The sequence below is a fragment of the Mobula hypostoma genome, chromosome 25, assembly GCF_963921235.1.
Source record: "Mobula hypostoma chromosome 25, sMobHyp1.1, whole genome shotgun sequence".
NCBI lineage: Eukaryota > Metazoa > Chordata > Chondrichthyes > Myliobatiformes > Myliobatidae > Mobula > Mobula hypostoma.
In genome coordinates this window covers 29916782-29938810 of record NC_086121.1, presented here as the reverse complement: position 1 = coordinate 29938810, position 22029 = coordinate 29916782, and the positions used below count along the sequence as shown (strand labels likewise).

At 43.4% G+C, this 22029-nt stretch overlaps 1 protein-coding gene across 5 annotated transcripts in view; it reads left to right on the top strand.

Moving 5' to 3' along the window:
• The window catches only part of LOC134337730 (zinc finger protein 362-like), a 70679-nt gene extending 50390 nt beyond the window's left edge, over window positions 1–20289 (top strand). For all 5 annotated transcript variants that reach the window (XM_063032950.1, XM_063032948.1, XM_063032949.1 and 2 more), the window contains exons 5-8: window positions 164–388; window positions 2079–2157; window positions 9759–9917; window positions 11149–20289. In XM_063032950.1, the coding sequence (XP_062889020.1) occupies window positions 164–388; window positions 2079–2157; window positions 9759–9917; window positions 11149–11265 (580 nt within the window). In that variant the 3' untranslated portion in view covers window positions 11266–20289. The remainder of the gene's footprint in view (window positions 1–163; window positions 389–2078; window positions 2158–9758; window positions 9918–11148) is intronic.
• The last annotated feature ends 1740 nt before the right edge of the window (window positions 20290–22029 follow it).

Below are 22029 nucleotides of genomic sequence, written 5' to 3'. Positions count from 1 at the left end.
CAGGACTCAAACCCACGTACAGGCACCAGACTCGGGGAAAGTAGTTGGTGTTTTGTTGGGTCTGTTAAGTATTTAGAAGCTGGGAAACGGGCTGGAAACCCTTGGCTTGCACAAGCTGTTTGTTAATAAACCCTGTTTCTTTCTTTGTCTCTCTCCCATCTAGGTGTAAAATCTGCCCCTTGACCTTCTTCTCCAAGTCCGAAATGCAGATCCATTCAAAGTCCCACACGGAAGCGAAACCTCACAAGTGTCCACACTGCTCCAAGTCATTTGCCAATGCTTCCTACCTGGCTCAGCACCTACGCATCCACTTAGGAGTGAAACCTTATCACTGCTCCTACTGTGAGAAATCCTTCCGCCAGCTCTCTCACTTGCAGCAGCACACGAGGTGGGTCGGGGACCTTTGATGGGTGGCCTTACAGGCCAGATTTTTAAAAAAAATCATTTCTCTGCTGCTTTTTGCTTATCCAATCCGATCTGCTCACAGTCAATTCTTCCCACTCCCTCTTCATGGTGGTGATACGGAAAGGGAGGGTGGCTGGTAGAGATGGTGAGGGAGGGGGCTGTCGGAGAGAAGGGGTGTACTTCTTAGCTCTATTAATGAAAAGTCTATAGATTTTTGGTGTCATCATGTGTAGGGATGCCTTGATTACCATAGGCATAGTCATAGAGCAAAAAAGGGCAGATACTGATTATCTGGCCTAGTGACTCCATGGCAACCAAGGTACCCACCCAGCCTCTCCTAATTCTCTGCATTCGGCCCATATCTTTCCAAGCCCAGCTCCTGCAGGTCATCTCCACGTGGAGAGAAGAATTGAGGATACTGCTAGGACTTGAGGGTCTGGGAATTGGGAGAGGGTGGACACATCTGGAGTATTGCCTACAGTTCTGGTCGCCCCACTACAGGAAGGATGTTGAGTCTTTGGAGAGGGTGCAGAAGAAGTTTACCAGGATGCTGCCTGGTTTAAAGGGCATGTGCTATGACAAGAAGCTGGATAAACTTGGGTTGTTTCTCTGGAATGCCGGAGGCTGAGGGGAGATCTCATGGAGGTTTAAAAGATCACGAGAGGCACAAGTAGAGTAGTCAGGGAGTATCTGTTTCCCAGAGTAGATATGTCTAATACCAGAGGGCATGCCTTGAAGGTGAGAGGGTGTGGGCTCGAGGTGGGTGTGAGGGGTAAGTTTTTTTACCCAGAGAGTGGTGGGCACCTGGAACGTGCTGCCTGGTATGGTGGTAGAGGCAAATATATTAGAGGCTTTTAAGAGATGTTTGGATAGGCACAGAGATGTAAGAAAGATGGAAAGCTATGGACATGGTGAATGTAGGAGGGATTGGTGTTTGGGTGTTCTTGATTTGCTTTTTAGCTGGGCTGGCACAACATTGTGGGCCGAATGTTCTGCTCCTGTGCTGTATTGTTCTCGGTTCTATGATCTAAGGCCGCTCTTTACTACTTGGAGTTTAGGAGGTTAGGGGCAACGTCTGACAGAGGTGCACAAAATGAAGATGGACATGGATGGGTGAATGCATATGGAAGGAAAGGGGAATATAAAACTCAAGGACATTGGGCTAAGGTGAGAGAGGAAAGGATTTAAAAGAGACTTGAGGGGCAGCGTCTTCCCTCAGAGGGTGGTGTGTGCATGGAGTGAGCTGTCAGAGGAAGTGCTTGAGACAGGTGCTTTGGAACACCCAGAAGACATTTGGATGAGTGCACGGTTAGACAGGGTTTATCAGGATATGGGCCAAACGCAGGGATGGGTTTGGTGGGCACTGTGGTCAACATAGATGAGTGGGGCCAAACGGCCTGTTTCCGTGCTGTGTTACTCTATGCCTCTAAGTCCCATAGAACGTGGATTGGGGTGCCTGAAGTCAAATCGCGAGTGTAGAATTGCAGTCTGTTTCTGGCAACAATCTTTCAGCAAGGTGTGGCTTATCCTTGGGGCTCCCCCACCACCCCACAGATGGGAGGAGGATAGCCTTTTGCCAGGTGTAGTGAGTGCCCCCCGGCCACCCGCCACCAGCGCAATAGGCAGCGTTTCCTGCGTGACGCGATGTCAAATTTGTACCTTCTTCAATGCAGGATCCACACTGGCGACAGACCGTACAAGTGTGCCCACCCTGGCTGTGAGAAGGCTTTCACCCAGTTATCAAACCTGCAGGTGAGTGAATAATGGTGTATCTGTTTAAGCTGCTATTTATTGGCTGTTCACGTTGTAATTAATACTCTGGACCGTGCCTCAGAAATCTCAGTGGTTCTATTTAATATCAGAGAGAATACATTCAATATACAACCTGAAATTCTTACTCTCTGCAGACAGCCACGAAATAGAAGAAAAACCCCAAAGAAAGAATGACAGGAAAACTTTAGCACAAGCAGCAGTAAAGTATCAACCCCCTCCCTGTCCTGCCAGACTCCACCAACTGCCTTGCAAATAATAGAAAACACCCAAAGAGACCGTGATCTAGAGTCCTTCCAAGGCCACTGTTTCCCCCAACAGTTTGACATTATGGTTTTCTCTCTCAGTAACAAGGGAGGGAGAGGTATCACTCCTGCCACAGTGAGAAGGGAGGCCAGCTGCTTGCTGTTTCGATGTTGCAGTCAGCACGTCACTTTTCTTCTGAGTTCCCCGGCTCGCTAAATGGATCGAAACAGAACAATTCCAGGCTTGAAGTGGGCAGAAGCTAGGTGCCAATTGTCTTGTCTCTTATGGGCTGGTGAAGATGATCCAGGGTAGAGGGTGTGACGAATTGACAGAGAGAAAGCAGCTGCCAGATTTTGTGTTTCGGGGTGATTCAGAAGAACAGTAATTATGGTGATATCTGTGGCCTGCAGGAGAGAGGAAATACCGACACATCAGCTTAGAATTTAACAGAACGTGAAGATGATCAATTTTTTCCAGAAAGGCTAATGGGCCTCAAACAGGTTTGGAAAAATACAGTATTTCTACAGTGACAGTACATGCTTCAAACCAAACTGCTGTGTGCAGAGTCATTTCTTTTGAAAAGAAGCCAGGTAATTATTTGTGTAGGGATGGAGATGTGGTGGGTTATGGACAGATTGGAGAGGTAATGTTTTTGATGAAGTTTACAGGCTAATTGTGAGGGGCTGGCAAATTTCCTTTGTTGGGACGAAGGTGTATTTGTATTCTGAGTGAGACACAAAGTAGCTTGTTTTGGGTCAACTATTTGAAGTTTAGTATATCGTAACACCTTGACACAGGAGTAGAATTAGGCCATTCAGCCTGTCGACTCCCTCACCCTAACCCTGTCATGGCTGATTTATTATCCCTCTCAACTCCATTCTTCTGCCTTCTCTCCATTGCCTTTGATAGCCTGACTAATCAAGGACCTATCAACTTCCACTTTAAATATACCCGGTGACTCGGCCTTCACAGCCGTCTGTGGCCATGAATTCCACAGATTCACCACCCTCTAGCTGAAGAAATTCCTCTTCATTGCTGTTCCAAAGGGATGCCGATTAAGGGAAGCTCCACCTCATCTTCGCCTTGACCAACGAGCCAACCTGCGCATGGGGAGGACTGACAATCGGCTTGTATCACATTCATCTTTCGGTGCAACAGAGGAGGAGGCCACTCAGCCCATTAAGTCAATGCTATCTCAGAACATTCCCATTAACCCCCATCCCCCACTAATTTCCCTTCAAGTAGCTCTTTTCCATATGACCTTCAATTCAGAATAAGAATCCAGTTTAATATCACTGGCATACAATGATATCAGCAGTACAATGCATTAGGTAGTAATAAAACTCTATAAATTACAAGAAGAAATATTTTAAAAATTAATTTAAGTAAGAAAAAAGGAGCAAAAACGAATAAGGTAGTGTAATGTCCATTTAGAAATCTGATGGCAAAGGGGAAGAAGCTGTTCCTGAATCGTTGAGTGTGTATCTCCAGGATCTTGTACTTCCTCCCCGATGGTAGCAATGAGAAGAAGGCATGCCTTGGGTCCTTAATGATGGATGGCTCCTTTTCGAGGCTTCGCCATTTGGAGATATCCTTGGTGCTTGGGAGGCTGGTGCCCATGATGGAGCTGGCTGAGTTTGCAACTTTCTGCAGCTGTGCAGTGGCCCCCTCCATTCCAGACAGATGTGCAGCCAGTCAGAAATCTCCCTACGGTGCCTCTTAGCCCTATTTCCACCCGCACTGGTGAGCAACCAATTAACCTCCCAAACCTGCACATCTTCCAGACGTGGCCGACACTGGAGCATCCTGGCAAATCCCATGCAGTCACAGGGAGAACACGCCATCTCTGTGCGGGCAGCACCCAAAGTCCTGATCGAAGCTGCAGCTTTGGAGCACTGAGACAGCAGCACCACCCACTGTACCACTCTCACCAGCCAAATGTAAGGTCGGCTTAGTTGGTATGGTTACAGTTTGGAAGTGGTTTTACACCTGTTACGTACCCCGTAACTGGGTTGCCAAACCAGCAGAAATGAATCACTCAGTTGGAGTCTGGATTACTAGAACTAAGAAAGTTTTATTAAAGAAATAAGCAACACAGTAATCGAAAGGATAATAAATGCAACAGTTCAGCAATGATAAACACACATGTGCACAGAATTAAGATAACAGCATCAATCAAGCTCTATCGTTGTCTAGGGGTAAATGACCAATTTCAAAGTGACACAAAAGTCCAGTTCGATTTAATAGTTCAGTTCGCAGTAATCGTTGCCATGGCAATGGACAACGTGGGGGGAGGGAGAGAGAGAAAACGGGAACGACTGATCATTCAGAAACGGCTTCCACTCACAGACCGGCGATATGGCTCACAAGCAGCTTTCGGGCAGGTCCTTGGTGATGTCACCTGAGGTCACCGACTGTGACCCCTCCTCCAGATGCGGTCGATCCTCTGCAGTGAACCCGGCACCGAAGCGAGGGCAGACACGCACCGGGTTCCTGCTGATCGTACCTTTCCACCCTGTGCGTTTAAGGTCCGGTACTTCCCACCGACTCGTGAGAGGCGCACCGCTTCCAGGGTCTCGTTACCTCGGGTGTCGTGTGTGTGCTGCCTTAGCGAACCTGTCCCTTTTTATCCCCCTGCTGGGGTATCGCCTGTCCATCACTTCAAACAGTTCAGGGTTCAAAGGGGGAGCCGCTCCAGAGAGCTCTCTATCCCGTCCCTTCATTACACATCTCCAGACGCAGCTCCATTGTTCCTTCTCTCTCCTTCCCCTGAGGACAGGTGGCAGACCAACTGCTGATCTCACAGGACAGCTAACATCTATGTGTATTCTTGTCACACACCTCACTTAGATAAAGGACAGGTAGCGATTAACCAGATGGTTTTGCAATCTAGACTTGTGCAGTTGCCACTGGATTGTAGAAATGTGGCAGTTTCCTTCCCTGAAGAAAGTTACAAAATTGGAGCAGCACACATAAACTGCTAGAAGCATTTTGCAACTTAGGCAGTGGCTGTAGAGGGAAGTAATCATAATCAGAATCAGGTATATTATCACCGGCATGTGTTGTGAAATTTGCTAACTTAGCAGCAGCAGTACAATGCAATACATGATAATATAGAAAAAAAAGTACATCAATTACAGTAAGTATAGAACATCGAAAACCTGCAGCACAATACAGGCCCTTCGGCCCACAAAGTTGTGCTGAACATGTCCCTACCTTAGAAATTACTAGGGTTACCCATAGCCTTCTATTTTTCTAAGCTCCATGTACCTATCCAAAAGTCACTTAAAAGACCCTATCGTATCCACCTCCACCACCGTTGCTGGCAACCCATTCCACACACTCACCACTCTCTGTGTAAAAAAAACTTACCCCTGACGTCTCCTCTGTACCTTCTCCCCAGCACCTTAAACCCAGCCTCTTGTGGCAACCATTTCAGCCCTGGGAAAAAGCCTCTGACTATCCACACGATCAATGCCTCTCATCATCTTATACACCTCTACCGGGTCACCTCTTATATATATCTATATATATATATATATATATATATATATATATATATATTAAGTAGTTAGATTAAAAGTAGTACAAAACAGAAATGATATATATGTTTAAAAAAAAAAGTGAGGTAGTGTTCAAAGCTTCATTGTCCATTTAGGAATGGGATGGCAGAGGCGAAGAAGCTGTTCCTGAATTGCTGAGTGTGTGCCTTCAGGCTTCTGTACCTCCTACCTGATGGTATCAGTGTGAAAAGGACATGCCCTGGGTGCTGGGGGTCCTTAATAATGAACATCAGCTTTCTGAGTCACTGCTCCTTAAAGATGTCTTGGATGCTGCAGAGGCTAGTACCCAAGATGAAGCTGACTTATTTGACAACTTTCTGTCGCTTTTTTTTTGGTCCTGTGCAGTAGCATCCCCCCCTCCACCCACCCACCCGTACCAGACTGTCAGAATGTCCACCATGATACACCTATAGAAGTTTCTGAGTGCTTTAGTTAACAAACCAAATCTTCAAACTTCTAATGAAATATGGCTGTTGTCTTGCCTACTTTATAGCTGCATCAGTATGTTGGGACCAGGCTAGATTCCCTTTGACACTCAGGAACTTGAAATTGCTCACTCTCTCCACTTCTGATTCCTCTCTGAGGATTGGTTCATGTTCCTTTGTCTTACCCTTCCTGAAGTCCACAATCAATCGGTCTTTCTGGCTGAACTCCACAGATGCTGCCTGACCTGCTGAGCTCCTGCAGCATTTTGTGTGTATTTCGTGATTTCCAACATCTGCACCCTCCATTTTACTGAATCGGGTTTTTTTAAAAATTAGTAAATTGGTTTATTATTTCCACGTGGCAAGGTACAGAGACCTGCATGCCTTCCTTGCAGATCATTTCTTCGCAACAGTACCCGGAGGTGGTACAAGGGGAAAGCAGTGACAGACAGATGAATAAAGAGAAGGTACATTACAGGCAGACAATAAGATGCGAGGCCATGGCGAGGTAGATTGTGAGGTCAAAGGTTATGACAGTCCTGTAGGTTTGTTGTCACCATTGCCTTTTCTTCCAGTTTGTTTGTTTATTAATTGACTTTTTAATGGCTGCATTGTGTTGTGGCAGCTAGTGATCCTGACCTCACAAAGTCTGCAGACTCTCCCTGTGATCAGCTTGGCCTCACATCCTGGAGAGCCCTGCTATCTTACCAGAGTTTGAGAAGTTCACTCGTTGGTGGAAGATAGCGGTAAATGGAACCAGAGGGAATATGTGAGAGGCTTGAGTTGAAAGAGTAGAGACCGTACGACACAAGAAGATAGCAGTAGAGGAGGGCCACTAGGCCCTAAGAGTCTGCCCTACCTTTCAATAGGAATCAGTGGTCTACTTTGTGGAGATCACAGTGAGCTCTAAATATATTTTGCAAATGGAAAGGAGCCTTAGAACACCTACCTGCAAGAAAGATGTAAATAAGATTGGAAGAGTGCAGTGAAAACTTACCAGAATGTTCCCGGGTCCAGAGGACCTGAGTTATAAGGAAAGATTGAATAGGTTTGGAATTTGTTCCCTGGAATGTAGAAGATTGAGGTGAGTTTTGATAGAGGTATACAAAGTTATGAATGGTGTAGATCAGGTAAATGCAAGCAGGCTTTTTCCAGTGAGGTTGGGTAGGGACTAGAACTAGAGGTCATGGGTTATGGGTGAAAGGTGAAAAGGTTAAGGGGAACATGAGGGGGAAACTTCTTCACTCAGAGTCCCGTGAGTGTGTGAAACGAGCTGCCACCGCAAGTGGTGCATGCGAGCTCAATTTCAACGTTGAGAGAAGTTCCGATGGGTACATGGATGGGAGGGGTACGGAGGGCTTTGGTCTTGGTGCAGGTCAATGGGAGTAGGCAGATTAAATGGTTGAGCACAGACTAGATGGGCTGAACAGCCTGTTTCTGTGCTGTACTTTTCTGTGACTCTAACAAAGTCTGTTAAACATCATCACTTAGCATAGCATCATTACTAACAGGAAGCAATTAGCTACTGCATTCTAGGAGCAATAAAATGTTGTTCAATTTGGAATAATGTAGAAAACAATTCTCCAGTGGGATTACTGCTGAGATCACTGTTATTCACAAATGGCATTATTGACTTGATCTTGGGAATGACTGCAAATGTGGAGATGATACCAGACTAGAGCCATCAAATCCTGTGTTAGACACTTGCAGATATGGCAGTTAAATTGCAAAATTAATTTTTAATAGAGATAAATGTGAATTCATGTATCTTGCTTGAAAAATAAATTACCTACCTACATTTTAAAAATGAATTAAATTGGATGGAATCAAAATGTAAGGAGAACTTTGGATTTGGACCCTAAGGGTTCACAGTCGCAAAGTGGTTAGCACAATACTTTAACAGTACAGGTGACCTGGGTTCAATTCCCCAGGCTGCTACCTGTAGAAATTTCTATGTTCTACCCGTGACCATGCGGGATTCCTCCGGGTTCTCTGGTTTCTTTCCAAAGCCCAAAGACATACCGACTGCCCCGCAAACAATTTACAGTGGCCAATGAACCTACCTACCAGCTGGTTGTCGGAGGAAACCGGAGTACCCGGAGGAAACCCCACCCTGTCACGGGGACAACATACAGGCAGCGGCGGGAATTGAACCCAGGTCGCTGGCATTGGAAACCGTTGTGCTAACCACTATGCTACCGTAGCCTGCCCACTTCCACTTGCAATATTTCAACATATCAGGTCAATCCCATTCTGATGCAGATACTTCCACTAGAAACATTAATTCTGTGTCTCCCTCCACAGACACTGAATGTTTACAGCGTTTTCTGCTTTTACTTCTGATTTGCTGCATTAATAGTTCTGTGGTTTTGTTTTCAAAATAGCCCTTTGCTCCGTTTTGGTGTCATGCACTACACTACTGTGCTGCCCCATCTTGAGATTCATTTGCTTGCAGGCATTTACAGGAAAATAAAGAAATATAATGAAATTTATGATAAAACTATATAAAAATAAAGACTGACAAACAAAAAATTTTCAAAAGAAGGCAAATTGTAAAAATGAAGAATACGAGAGCATGAGACCATAAGACGGGAGCAGAATTAGGCCATTCAGCCCATCAAGTCTGCTCTGCCATTCCATCGTGGCTGATCCTGGACCCCACTCAACCCCATACACCTGCCTTCTCACCACATTCTTTGATGCCCTGACTAATCAGGAAACAATCAACTTCCGCCTTAACTATACGCACTGACGTGGCCTCCACCACAGTCTGTGGCAGAGCATTCCACAGATTCACCACTCTCTGGCTAAAATAAATTCCTCCTTCTCTCTGTTCTAAAAAGTAACCTTTCAGTTTTGAGGCTGTGCCCTCTAGTTCTGGATACCCCCACCATAGGAAACACCCTGCCCACATCCACCCTGTCTAGTCCTTCCAACATTCAGTAGGTTTCAATGGGATCCCCCCACATTCTTCAAAATTCTGGTGAGTACAGGCCCAAAGCTGCCAAACGTGAGTTGCAGAGTCTTTGAAAGTGAGTGTATAGGTTGTGGTTGTAGTCACATGCTCCAAGATACAATGTCTTGCATTCTGTTTATACAGATGAATTCATCCTTGACGTAGAACAAGGTAAAACAATAACAGAGTAGAGAATAAAGTGCAAAAGCTATCGAGAAAGTGTAGTGCAGGGAGGCAATAATGTGCAAGATGATAATGTGCAAGATAGGTTGTGAGGTCAAGAGGCCACCTTTGACAGACCATCAATAGTCTTGTAACAGTGAGGTAGAAGCTAACACTGAGGCAATGCTTTGAGATGTTTGACCCTTTCAATGACTCTTCTGTCTTTTTCAGTCTCACCAGCGACAGCACAACAAAGATAAGCCGTACAAGTGTCCAAACTGCTACAGAGCGTATTCAGACTCTGCCTCCCTGCAGATCCACCTCTCCACGCACACCGTTAAACACACTAAAGCCTACTGCTGCAGCATGTGTGGACGGGCCTACACCTCAGTACGTACAAGAACTCTTCTTCCAGTCGTGTAGTGATGGCATTCCCAGCTCAAGGTCTGCTCCAGGGTGCAAACATATGAACCTCTCATTGCGTATCTGAGGGGACACTGCTCTGTGGGAGTTGCCATTGCTAAAGTGGCGTGTTAACCTGCGACCTTTGAAGAGGGAAAAGATCTATATTTTTGCCCCGTTCCACATGACTTTTTAAAGTCGTTATGATGTTGCTAATTATGGGCATTCCTTGTGCCAGGGTTCTTGGACTATGTGATGAGAATTTCTGTGAGATTTGGGCTGGCGAATGGGACTAGTTTGGATAGTCAGTTCAGTCGAAGGGCCAGTTTTCCTGCTCTGATTCTGACTCTTTGGGACTTTGATTTATGGTGCAATTGGTGACATTAGTCAGTACCGGGGCAGAGGTCCTGGATCATCATGGCTTTGATGGGGTCCCAGATCAGCCTGGGTCTGTGTGGGGCGGTGATGACGTTGGGGCTGGACTCTGCCTGCACTGTGCGGAGGGTGATGAACTATTTCTCAGCTTGTGCCATGAAACAGCACTAGGCTTGGGATGTCAGGTCGCATTTGGATCTTTAACTAGTGCTGTTTTGGGACACTATCAAAGCAGTGGTAAAATGAGCTGACAACACCCTGCAGTGTCTTTGCCAAAGTGACACCTTTCCCCCGGGAGCCCAGACACTGATACTGGCCCAAGCTCTTTTGGAGCGTGTTCAAGCCACAGGATCCAAACTCACACAATGGAGTCTTTCATTAAAGATAGAGAGGGTTCTACCTTCCTCATCCTCTCACTTTCTAGCCCCGAAATTTTGCAGACCATTGCCCCGTTACTCCACCATGATTACTTCCTATCCCGAGAAGCTTCTGATGGGATCTCTTTACTTGCCAGCTGCTTGTGATTTCTGGTATGGGTGTAACATCTCAGTGCTTTCTTTGGTTTCAGTTGGATGCTGAAGGTAACATTTGAACTGAAGAGCCTACCCACAAACTTCCCCTCCTGAGAGATTCCTCAGCCCCTATTTATGGCAGCTGAGGTGACAAAGCAAGTGCAACTGGCAGCCCAGGATGTGGGTGGCAAATAGTTACTGTTTGAACTTGATATGGAGCATTGAGTCTGGGATATCGGGAAAGCAGTTTATATTTGGTTGTATTGGACATTATAATTGTGTATAATGTTGTAACACTGTGGTGACGTTATTGACGTTTGTACCTCTTACAGGAAACTTACCTCATCAAGCATATGGCAAAGCATACGGCAGTGGAGCACGCAATCGACACTCACTCCCCCCAGAGAACGGAATCCCCGAGCTGTCCTGTTCGGATCTCTCTAATTTAATCAGTCCCTGCGTCGGAACTGTAGGAAGTGGACGCTGCGGGGCCAAAGTCATGTGCATAATTACAAAAGGATGAGGAGCTTTTCATTCTAGTTTGTGCTCTTGTTGGTATTTATTCAGTCTCAGAGACCCAGTCACACCAGTAACGTTAGCACCAAGTGCATACAGGTGCGGAGGCTGCCAAAGACTACAACAATGCACTTTGAGCCCAAATGTACACTGTAGCCGAGGAGGTGAGTGCCATTATCCCTCGGATAGATGGCTTCCATTGCTGGGAAGTGGCACTGGAAGCAATGATGTGCCCTACAGACTGGCTACTGCTTCAATGTGGGTGTGGATTCCTGCTATTTGTGATTTAATAAGCTGTGTCTGACAACACACTTTTATTAGCATTTAAGTTGTCTTGCTGTCACACAGGAAGACAAAGGAGAAGAAAAAAAAATTAAGAGAATCGAATAGATATAGAATTACTAAACAGTATCTCATTTTGTTGTTCTGTGATAGTGTGACAAATCTAGTTTTCAGTTATCAGTTATTAGCTAATATGAATTATTATACTAAATGTATGGTCAATTTTCATGTGTTTAATTAATGTCTTAGCCCTACCTTTTAACTGGCTCTATATACCAGACTTGTCACAATCCCTGTTTAATATACACCCTAACTAGTACAATTCAAAGTACCCATGTTCACCGACACTGAATGGTACATAACATGGATTGCTTAAACGACAGCTGAACCATCCCTGCTCACTTGAAACAGGTTGCCATGAACAGCAGGTAGAAAACTTCAGTTTGACTTTGGTTGTAGCTTTAAAGTGCCCCACATCAAACAAAGTCTGCAAAGATACCAGGCTTACTCCAATCAGTGATGTTACTCTACCCTAAGGATGTAAGATCAAAATGCTGGAACTAAGACTGAGGCAGGATGAAGTTAAACTGGCTTTGATTTGAGCCAGCAGTGTTCGGTAGATGTTTTTATTCGGGGATCAAATCTGGCTTTACTTGACTGCCTGCCATGTTGGCCATGATTTATGTGTTATGCCGTGACTTTGCCGTTGGTGTGTTCAATTCTCAAGTTTTCTCTGCTGGAGTTAAGTCAGTTCCACACCTGTGTCTGGCGTTTCTCGAAGGGGCGACTTATGTGGGACAAAGAAGTGTCACGGCTTGGACAGGGTCGCAGCAGAACACACCTTGTTGGGCAGATTGAAAGGGACACTTCACTGGCACTTGATTCAGCTCTCCTGGTAGTGATAAGGGAGAACAGGGAAAATGGAATGAAGTACAGATGGCAATGGACTGCAGCAGAGAGAACCTCAGCAACTCGGTAATGAACGGCATGGCATAGCGAAGGACTTTGTCTGCTGGATACATTTAAGTCACTCATTTTCCATTTCTGCTGCTCCTGGTATGTTATGTCTTGTTCTTTATTTTTTAATCACAATTCATGTGTCACATACACTTTTCATACTGTTGTTTCAAAGAGATTTATACGATAGAGTCAATGATAGTAATCTTTTCTTTAATTTTTTATATATTATATATATTATATATATAAATATGTATAATTCAGTTTTACCTGAGGGAGAGGCCCTCTCAACCCGAAGAGTTAGCATAGAGTTGGCCTGCACTGTCGCTAATCTGATGTTCTTGTGGAACAGTATATATGTTAAAACATTTACAAAGAAATGTCTGTGGAGGAGTGTTTGTAAAAGGAATTGTTAAGGTCATGGGTCAGTTAAGGATCCCCACATGGATGGATCTGAGGGATCTGGGCTTGAAAGTTGTCTCTGATGGGTGGATGTGGAGGTTCCTGCCCGTGATAGCAACTTCGAGCAGTTGCAGATGGATTCCATTAATCCACAGTTCCATCTGGCTGTACAGTCAATTTCAACAGGGTGCAGAAAGCTATCATGGTGACCTCTGAACTGCAGCCAAATTACATATCCTCACATTGTGTTACCAATATAGTCACTTCACCAGGAAGATTTCTATCATTTGGAATTTCCCGGAGGGGGGAGAAGGTCACAAGGATGTTTGAAAAAGAGAGGTTGAATATTCTGGAAATAATGATAAATGAGAACCTCTTCAAGTGTATACATTGTGGTGATAAAGGGATTCCTGGTGCTGCCTCAGGTTTTTGTCAGAACACGGCACAGCACTGAGCACAGCCTTGTGTCAGTGAAGGAATGCTCTTATGATGTTGCAGGCACAAGAATTTCGAGAGGACAGTGTTAGCTATCGCAGGACAGAAAGCAGAAGGGATTTTTGCTTTACACTTGGCTTTGCTCTTCTTGGTTTAAAAGCACTTGATGCTGATCTTTTTTAATGTTAAAAAAGTTCCATATAAAATTACTAACTAGGTAAATGCTTTGTATAATTTTTCACTTTACAGCGACAGGGAGGCATATTGGTCAGTCTGGTGAGTGAGATTTTTGTAACTTGCACAGAGGAAGAGAGTAGCACTTCCTCTCGAATTTGCAAGGACAGAGAGAGAGGGTAAAAGCTTTAACATCACTGATTTTCATTGCCTCTCGGTAAACCAATGGAATAAAAATTGAACTGAATCAAGTGGGTCCAGTTTGGTAACCACACATTGACGTTGTGTGGCACACATGCAGTCATTGAATCCTTTACTGCAGAGGAGATGGGGGAATAAATATTTCATCTACATGGGACCAAGAAATATTCCACCTGAATATTTTACACTTTTTTTGTAACTTACTCCCTTCCATCCACCCATCCCAATTCCCATTTACTTTCAGCACTGCAGTGTTTCTCTTCTCATGGTAGGGGAGTCTAAGACCAGAGGACACAGTCTCAGAATATAGGGCGTCCATTTAGAACGGAGATGAGGAGGAATTTCTTTAGCCAGAGACTGGTGAATCTGTGGAATTCATTGCCACGGGCAGCTGTGGAAGCCAAGTCATTGGGTATGTTTAAGGCAGTGGTTGATAGATTCTTGATTAGTCTGGGCATGAAGGGATACAGGGAGAAGGCAGGAGACTTGGGCTGAAAAAGAAAATGAATCAGCCATGATGAAATGATGGAGCAGACTTGATAGGCCAAATGGCTTAATCCTGTTTCTATATCTTATGGTCTTTCCTGATGTATTTGATAGTTACCAGCTTGCATCTCCAACACCCCATCCAATTGCTGTCGCACCCAGGTTCTTGTGTTCAGTTTGCAACTTAAATGGAGTTGGGGGTGAGGTAAGGTGGTGGTGGTGTAGGATTGGAACCCATTTCTAATTTATTTTCAGCTGACTTCCACACACATACATCCTGCAAGTCTTCAATGCAATTATGCTATTAAAATGGTTTTCTAACCCATTCCCTTGTGCTGGAGCACTGAAACCAATTATAGCAAACATTTCTGCCATGAAATCTGCTTGTATAAAATTAAATCTGGGAACTATTTTCTCATAATAAAAACTGCATTCACAGATACTCTGCAGGTCAGGCAGCATCTGTGGAGGGAGAAACAAAAGGCAGTTTTTCCTACTTGACGCAAGGTCTTTGACCTGGAGCACTCACTCCCTCTCTGCAGAGAAGAGGCTGATGAGCTGGGTGTCCTAAAACTTTTCCGTCTTCATTTACTATTTCCAGCATCTGTAGTTTTTTTTTGTTTTTCAAGTATTGTCTGTTCTTCACTGTATAAGAGGCAATGTGTTGAATTAACTCCAGACTGCCAGCTGTGTAAATTAACCTGCGTCTTTTACGCGGATTAACTTCCGTTCAAAAACGAGATGTTGTTATGAAATCAATCAGTCAATGTCAGATTGTGTAGAAGATAAATATTCATGTCCCTGTGTGAATGTTTTGTTAGGAGATGGTACTAAGCATTGGGATCCAGCACCAGTAGACAGAATCAGCCTTACTCATGGATAGAAAAAGCTCTGAACACAAAAGATAGGATAAAAATTCAGATAAAGAAGGTGAGATCATATTGTCTGGCCCATGACCCTGATCCATACATGCCTAGAACAAGCACATTTTTGTCCTTGATTTGTTGATGCAAATGGAACAGGAAAAAATGCTGTTGTAAACACTTGAAATTGGTACGGTGTAAAGCTTGTCTTGAATACGTTATATCTAGATTAATTCATTCTACAGTGTCTTGAGATAGTTCAAGATAAAACAACGGCAGAATACAGAATAAAGTGTAACAGCTACAGAGAAAGTGCAGTGCAGGGAGATAATAAGGTCATAACGAGGTAGATTGTTAGGTCAAGAGTTCACATTACTGTACTAGGGAACCATTCAATATTCTTACAGCAGTTGCATAGAAGCTCCCCTTGAGTGTGGTGGTATGTGCTTTCGGGCTTTTGTCTCTTCTCCCTGATGAAAGAGGGGAGAAGAAAGAATATCCGGGGGTGGATCAGGTGTCTGATTATGCTGGCTGATTTATAGAGATAGCAAGAAGTATAGACAGTTCATGGAGGGGAGCAGATTCCTGTGATTCACTGAGCTGTGACCTACATCTCTCTGCAGTATCTTGTGACTACAGGCATAATCAATGACTAATTGAAAAATTAAAGGCACCATATGCAGGAGTAATATGGATTTTTAAAATCTTAAAATTACTCCCCTTCCCTTCCCTGCAGCACCAGGCTTTCCACAAAAAGATGTTAAAATTTGATTAGACTTGCAAGACAGATTGAGTCATTATCAAACATTTTCCAGCCCAGCCACAGACACGAGCTTGATTGGAGCTTTTGTCATCCGTAACAAATTTCATCTCGGGGAATTGGAGGTATGAATCCGAAATCCAATGAGACCAGCTAATGGTGCGGTCAGTTTATCCAGAGAATACTTTTAGAAGTGATCTTGAATATGTTTTGCAAAGTTCAAGTTAATGGCTAGGAAGTGGAATGAATGTTGTGGCTTCAACCCAAGTAATACTACATCAGTCAGAAGTGCCATTGACGATAGAACAAACTTGTTAGGTGCCCCTGTGCCTAAAGTTTGGGACATGGGCTGGAATATTGAAATCAAAATAGAATTGCTACTGATGTGGTTATCATGTTTGCACATTAGGTATATTTAGCAAGCTTTGTAATATGATAAGATTTATTTGTAATATTAGCTAGTGATGAGGTAGCAAATTATGCCTCTGGTTATAGTCGTTGCTAGGCTTTTAAATGTTTACATCTTCCACCTGTTCCATGTTGTCTTTTAGGGGGTTGCAAGCCAGATGTTTGAGATGTGACCTGATTAAATACTATGTGCATATATCTGTATTTCTCTGGACTAACACTGTAAAACTGTTTGCAGCCGCTCCATTCCTCATTGACAGGAAAGTCACAGAGCATGCCAAGCAAAATTGACTGGGATTGTCTCATGTGATTGCAGTCTTTGGAATGTGCTCTTGCAGGAATGTCAGCCTGACTTAAAATGCCAGGCACCATTTCATATTACTTAGATGTATGCCCTTAAATAGAATGGTCTGATCACAAAATGTAATCTCTCCTGCACTGTAACCAATATATTTTTTGTAAAATAATAGCTGATTCCATCTTCTGACGTTTTGAATCAAAACCACATCATTAGCTCAGGAAGCTGAATTTTGTGTATTATTTCATTTGAGAGGTCTCTTAAGAGGAGTTTATTTACTTACTTTCACTTTTTTTAGCCTCCTTGAAGGTTCTCCTCATGGTAGGTATAATGAGTCTGGTCTGGTACCTCGCGTAATACACTCCTTCTGCCAGAACATTGACTTTTAAATTGTGGGGGTCAGTACAATCCTTGCTCATCTGCCAATCACGATTGTTCTAGCAGGTGTTAACGATATAGAGTGTGGCTGCAGGATTCTGTTTTGTTACACCGGACAGGTTAGCAGCTCATGAAAATATCAACTGGACAGCTGTGATCGTAATTGCAACACATTAGTGACCTTATTGGCACAGTCTGGAAGGGAGCCTGTGCCTTGCCCCTCTGTAGCACAGCTTGCAAAAGTATCGTGGCACCAGAGCAACACAAACAAAATGCTGGAGGGACTCAGCAGGTCGGGCAACATCGATGGAACGCTATGAACAGTCGATAGTGTTTGAGCCGAGAACCTTCATCTGTTGAAGTGCCAATGAAGGGTCCCAGCCTGAGGCGTTGACTTTATTTCCCTCCATAGATGCTGCCTGACCTGCTGAGTTCTTTCAGCATTTTGTGTGTGCTGCTCAAGATCTCTGGCGTCTGCAAAATCACTTGTATCTTTGGCAGCAGAGTACTGGCCTCCTCCCGCTGCTGCCAGTGAAGTTTACTAGTTTTATTATTGAGAGCTATTCTGAGAATCAGGTACAAGGAAAGGTTATTAATAATGTAGAACTGGAGTCATCAGTCAGAAGGAAGTGCTAGAGTGACATAGAGACTCTGTGCATCACTTTCTCTAACCTACAGTGTTAAAAAGCAATTATAGTTTTTATTTAGAGATGCCTCACGGTAACAGGACCTTCTGGCCTAAGAAGCTCTTGCTGCCCAATTACACCCATGTGACTAATTAAACTGTTAACCCAAACGCCTTTGTACTGTGGGAGGAAAGCAGAGCACGCGGAGGAAACCCACATGGTAACAGGGAGAACGTACAAACTCCTTACAGACAGCAGTGGCAAATGTACTATTCCACATTATCTTGAGTCTGGGGAGGGAGGGAGAAAACCAGCTGGAATTTCTACTACTTTCTGTACTCACTATGCCCCAGCTGGACGACACATGTCTGCCATTGGGCCAGCATGCTTACAGTATATTTGTATTGACCAGCATATTAAGTAAACTCTTATTGGCTTGCATCTGGGTAGCAGTCTTATTTATCAACTGACAGTATTTCATGGAAGATATCTCAGATTCAAACTGCATCTTATTTGTGTGTCTAAGCAGTATTATAGTAAAGGGCTCATTTGAATTGGAAATCACGGCCCACAGACAATGCACGGAGAAATGTGGTGTAACAATGGAACTGAGCCAGTATGGATGCTTAACATAAGACAATGTGATACACCAGTCTGATAGCTATCACTGAGTTCTTATTTCAATTACATAGATTAGTGCTGTAATTTTATTCTGTAGGAACGGTTTGGATTGCTTTCTCCTGGCCTATCCAAATGGGAGAATGTTTATTTGAAAGGCATTCAACCAATCCACAATGTACAACCAACAGTAAGGAAATCATAGAAAGCCCAAATATGCATGCAGTCAGTGAGCAGGCCCACAAGGTAAGTCAGAGGAAGGTACAACATTCAGTGGGGGTGGCAGGTGACTGATTTATTCTATTCAAGAGATATAATATAACTATCGTTTGACAAGGAACAGAGGCCACAGGATAGGACCACACTGTATCTAATGACCATAGTCGATTACAGCATAAATTCGTAACCAAAGTATAGATGCAATGTGCTGTTTAACCAAAGAATTCCTTGAAATTGCAAGCAGTTCGGCATTTGTTGTTCTGAATGGACTGACAAAACCATAACAGTCATTAAAATGGTGAAACGGGACAGTCACTAACGGGCACCGTCTGACACATTCCAGTTAGCCTAACAATAAAAGATCGATGGATGTATGTTAACGTGTTTGGCTCCACAACGCTTGCAGGTCAGGGAATATGGGTCTGCTGTCTGGATTCATCAAATGTTGAGCTAAAAACTTAATTTTTGCTAATAGCCAATTAGTTTACATACTTTTGTCAGCATTAAAAAAAAAGGTGGAAAGTGAAGTTTAAAATCACTCCTGGCTGATCCAAGTCCAGTTGATCTGATGTTGACTCTAGGGATCATTTATCCTACAGAATGTAAAAATTACTTTTGATCATTTTAAACTTTGTAAGTATAATGCATAATGTAGATTGTTCATCAGTAAGAGGGCTGTTTTAATTCGCCTCAAAAACTGAATTGACTCGAAGCCTGATGAGAGAAGTGATCTCCCCCCTTGCCATGCTCTTCACAAACGTCTCTGATTGTGTGGCTCTCTTGCAAGGACTGAGTTGGATTTGTGGGGCTGTGAGGTGTGGGGTCATCGCCCAAGTACTGATGTTAATCGCACATCTTAAAAGGGAGAAATCCAAACAAAGTTTATTTCTAGGTTATTTTAAAAGAAGGCTGTGTCTGGTTTATATGCTAGAGATTTAGAAAAAAACACATACACACAAAAAGACTGGACATTGTATTTCCAACTGGCATACATTGTGTCTGTAGGCACTTTCTCTCATATCACCTGTAAGCCAGCAAACTGAACCTCCTCCTTTCAGACTAAAAGGTAAATGTTCTGACTGCACACTTGGCCAGGAGTGCATTCTGTGTGATCATAGAATATTTTGACACGTGCTCTGATAGACTGAGAATTAAGGGATGGTTGAAACAAGATCTCCCCTAAGCTCTTCGATTGGCAATGCCTCTTGATACGCAATTGGGAAAAAAAAATACACCTCCAAATATGACCATACTGAACATAGTTCAGTAGCTATGGAAACTAGTGTCACTTCTTACCCTGTGTACATATGAATAAATGTTTTAAAATTTTCTATGTCAATTAGTACATCGACCACATACTAATTTCATTTGAAACTTTTGAAATAAAATGTCAGTTATTTTTATACACATTTAAAAGCCTTAAATATATAAAATTCTTTTCTTTCTCTTAAAATATGTATTGTATTCATTACTTTTTATGGATTTTGAAATGACTTTTTTTTTAAGGTGAGTGTTGTATTTAATACTCTTTCCCTCTGTTCGCATGAGGTTAATGTGGCTGAAGTAACACGAAATGAAAAAAAATGTTTTGTCTGGTGCAACATTGAATACAAACCAATTACCCAGTATATTGTGGTTTAAAACAATTTGAAAATGCAGCTTTTTTTAAAATGATTTTCCTTTTGCATCCGTCTTGGAGTGTGGTATCTAAACATTGCCTGGAAAGACTGTGTACTTCATGGGCCAATACCGTTTGAAAGAAAAGTTTCCTTTGTATTATAATAAATTTGTATCTTTCTGTTACTGAATAAAATATGAACATATGCAGCAGTAATATAAGTTTCTCCCTGATGCCATCACAGATAGTTGGATAACAACTAGGAGTAACAGTGAATTTAGAGCCTGCTCCAATATCCAGTGCTGCAGATGCCAGAAATCGGAGATAAAAACAGAAGATGCTAGCCCCAATCGGATGCGGCACCATCTGCAGAAAGAGGAGCAGTTGACACTAAAGATAAAAAAAACACTTGTTAGAGCAGGGAAAGGGAGAGCCCAAAATAGCTTTGAATTGGAGTGAGGGTGGGGATATGAGGAAATGACAGTAGGGGAATGGTCCTAAGGGGAAACCTTGCCTGACAAATCTGCTGGAATTCATTGAGGAAATAACAAACGGGATAGACAAAGGAGTCAGTGGATGTTATTTTCTTGGTTTTTCAGAAGGCCTTTGCTAAGGTACTGCATATAAGGCTGCTTAACAAGATGAGACCTCATGATACTATGAGAAAGATACTGGCATGGATGGAAGATTGGTTGACTGGCAGGAGGCAAAGAGTGGAAATAAGAGGGGCCTATTCTGGTTGGGTGCAAGAGACGAATGGAGTTGTGCGGAGGTTGGCGTTTGGACCGTTTCAATGATTTGGATGATGGATTTGTGGCCAAGTTTCACATGATATGATTGAACATAGGTGGAAAGGCAGGTTGCATTGAAGAAGCAAGGAGTCTCCAGGAGGACTTCGGCAGATGGGGAGAATGAGAAAAAAAAATGGCAGGTGGAATATAGTGCAGGGAGGTGTTTGGTCATGCACTTTGGTAGGAGGAATAAAGATATAGGCAATTTTCTAAGTGGGCAGAAAATTAAAATCAGCGGAGCAAAGGGACTTGGGAGTCCTTGTACAGAATTCCCTGAAGTTTAACTTGCAGGTTGAGTCAGTGGTGAGGAAGGCAAATGCAATGTTACCCTTTGTTTTGAGATGATTAGAACACAAGAGTAAGGATGTAATGCTGAGGCTTTATAAAGCGGTGGTCAGATCACACCGGGAGTATTGTGCGCGGATTTGGCCGCTTATTAAAGAAAAGATGTGCTTGCATTGGAAAGATTCCAGAGCAGGTTCACGAGAATGATTATGAGAATGAAATGATTAATGTACAAGGAGTGTTTAGTAGTGTTGGCCTGTACTTGGTGGTATTTAGAAGAATTGTTGGGGGGGGGGTGGGGAGGATCTCATTGAAACCTATTGAATATTGAAAGGCCCAGATAGAGTGGATGTGGAGAGGATGCTTCTTATTGTGAGGGGGTCTAGAACCAGAGGGCACAGCCCTAGAATAGAAAGATGGCCATTTTGAACAGAGATAGGAGGAATTTCTTTGGCCACAAAGAAGTGACTGTGGAACTCATTGCCACAGAGGGCTGTGAAGGCCAAGTCATTGAGCATATTTAAAATGGAGGTTGATAGGTTCTTGATTTTTGCCAGAGTGAAAAGATTCCAGGGAGAAGGCAGAAGAATAGGTTTGGGAAGGATCATAAATCAGCCATGATAAAATGGCGGAGCAGACATGATGAGCTGAATGGCTTACTTTTAATTCTGCTCCTATATCTTGTGGCCTTAGGGACTCTAATAGGATGAGGCCAGGGTTGCCATGGTAATGATCTGCTGATGAAACCATCCACGTTTGGCCTCCACCGCACTTCAGTGTTTTATTTTCTGTAACCTGTGATTCCCCTTTCTAGGTCCTGAAGGTTTTCAGTCACTCAGTCAGCACAACTCTCAGAGACAGAGGGTTCCGAGGTGATTTTTTAAAACCGAAAGGAG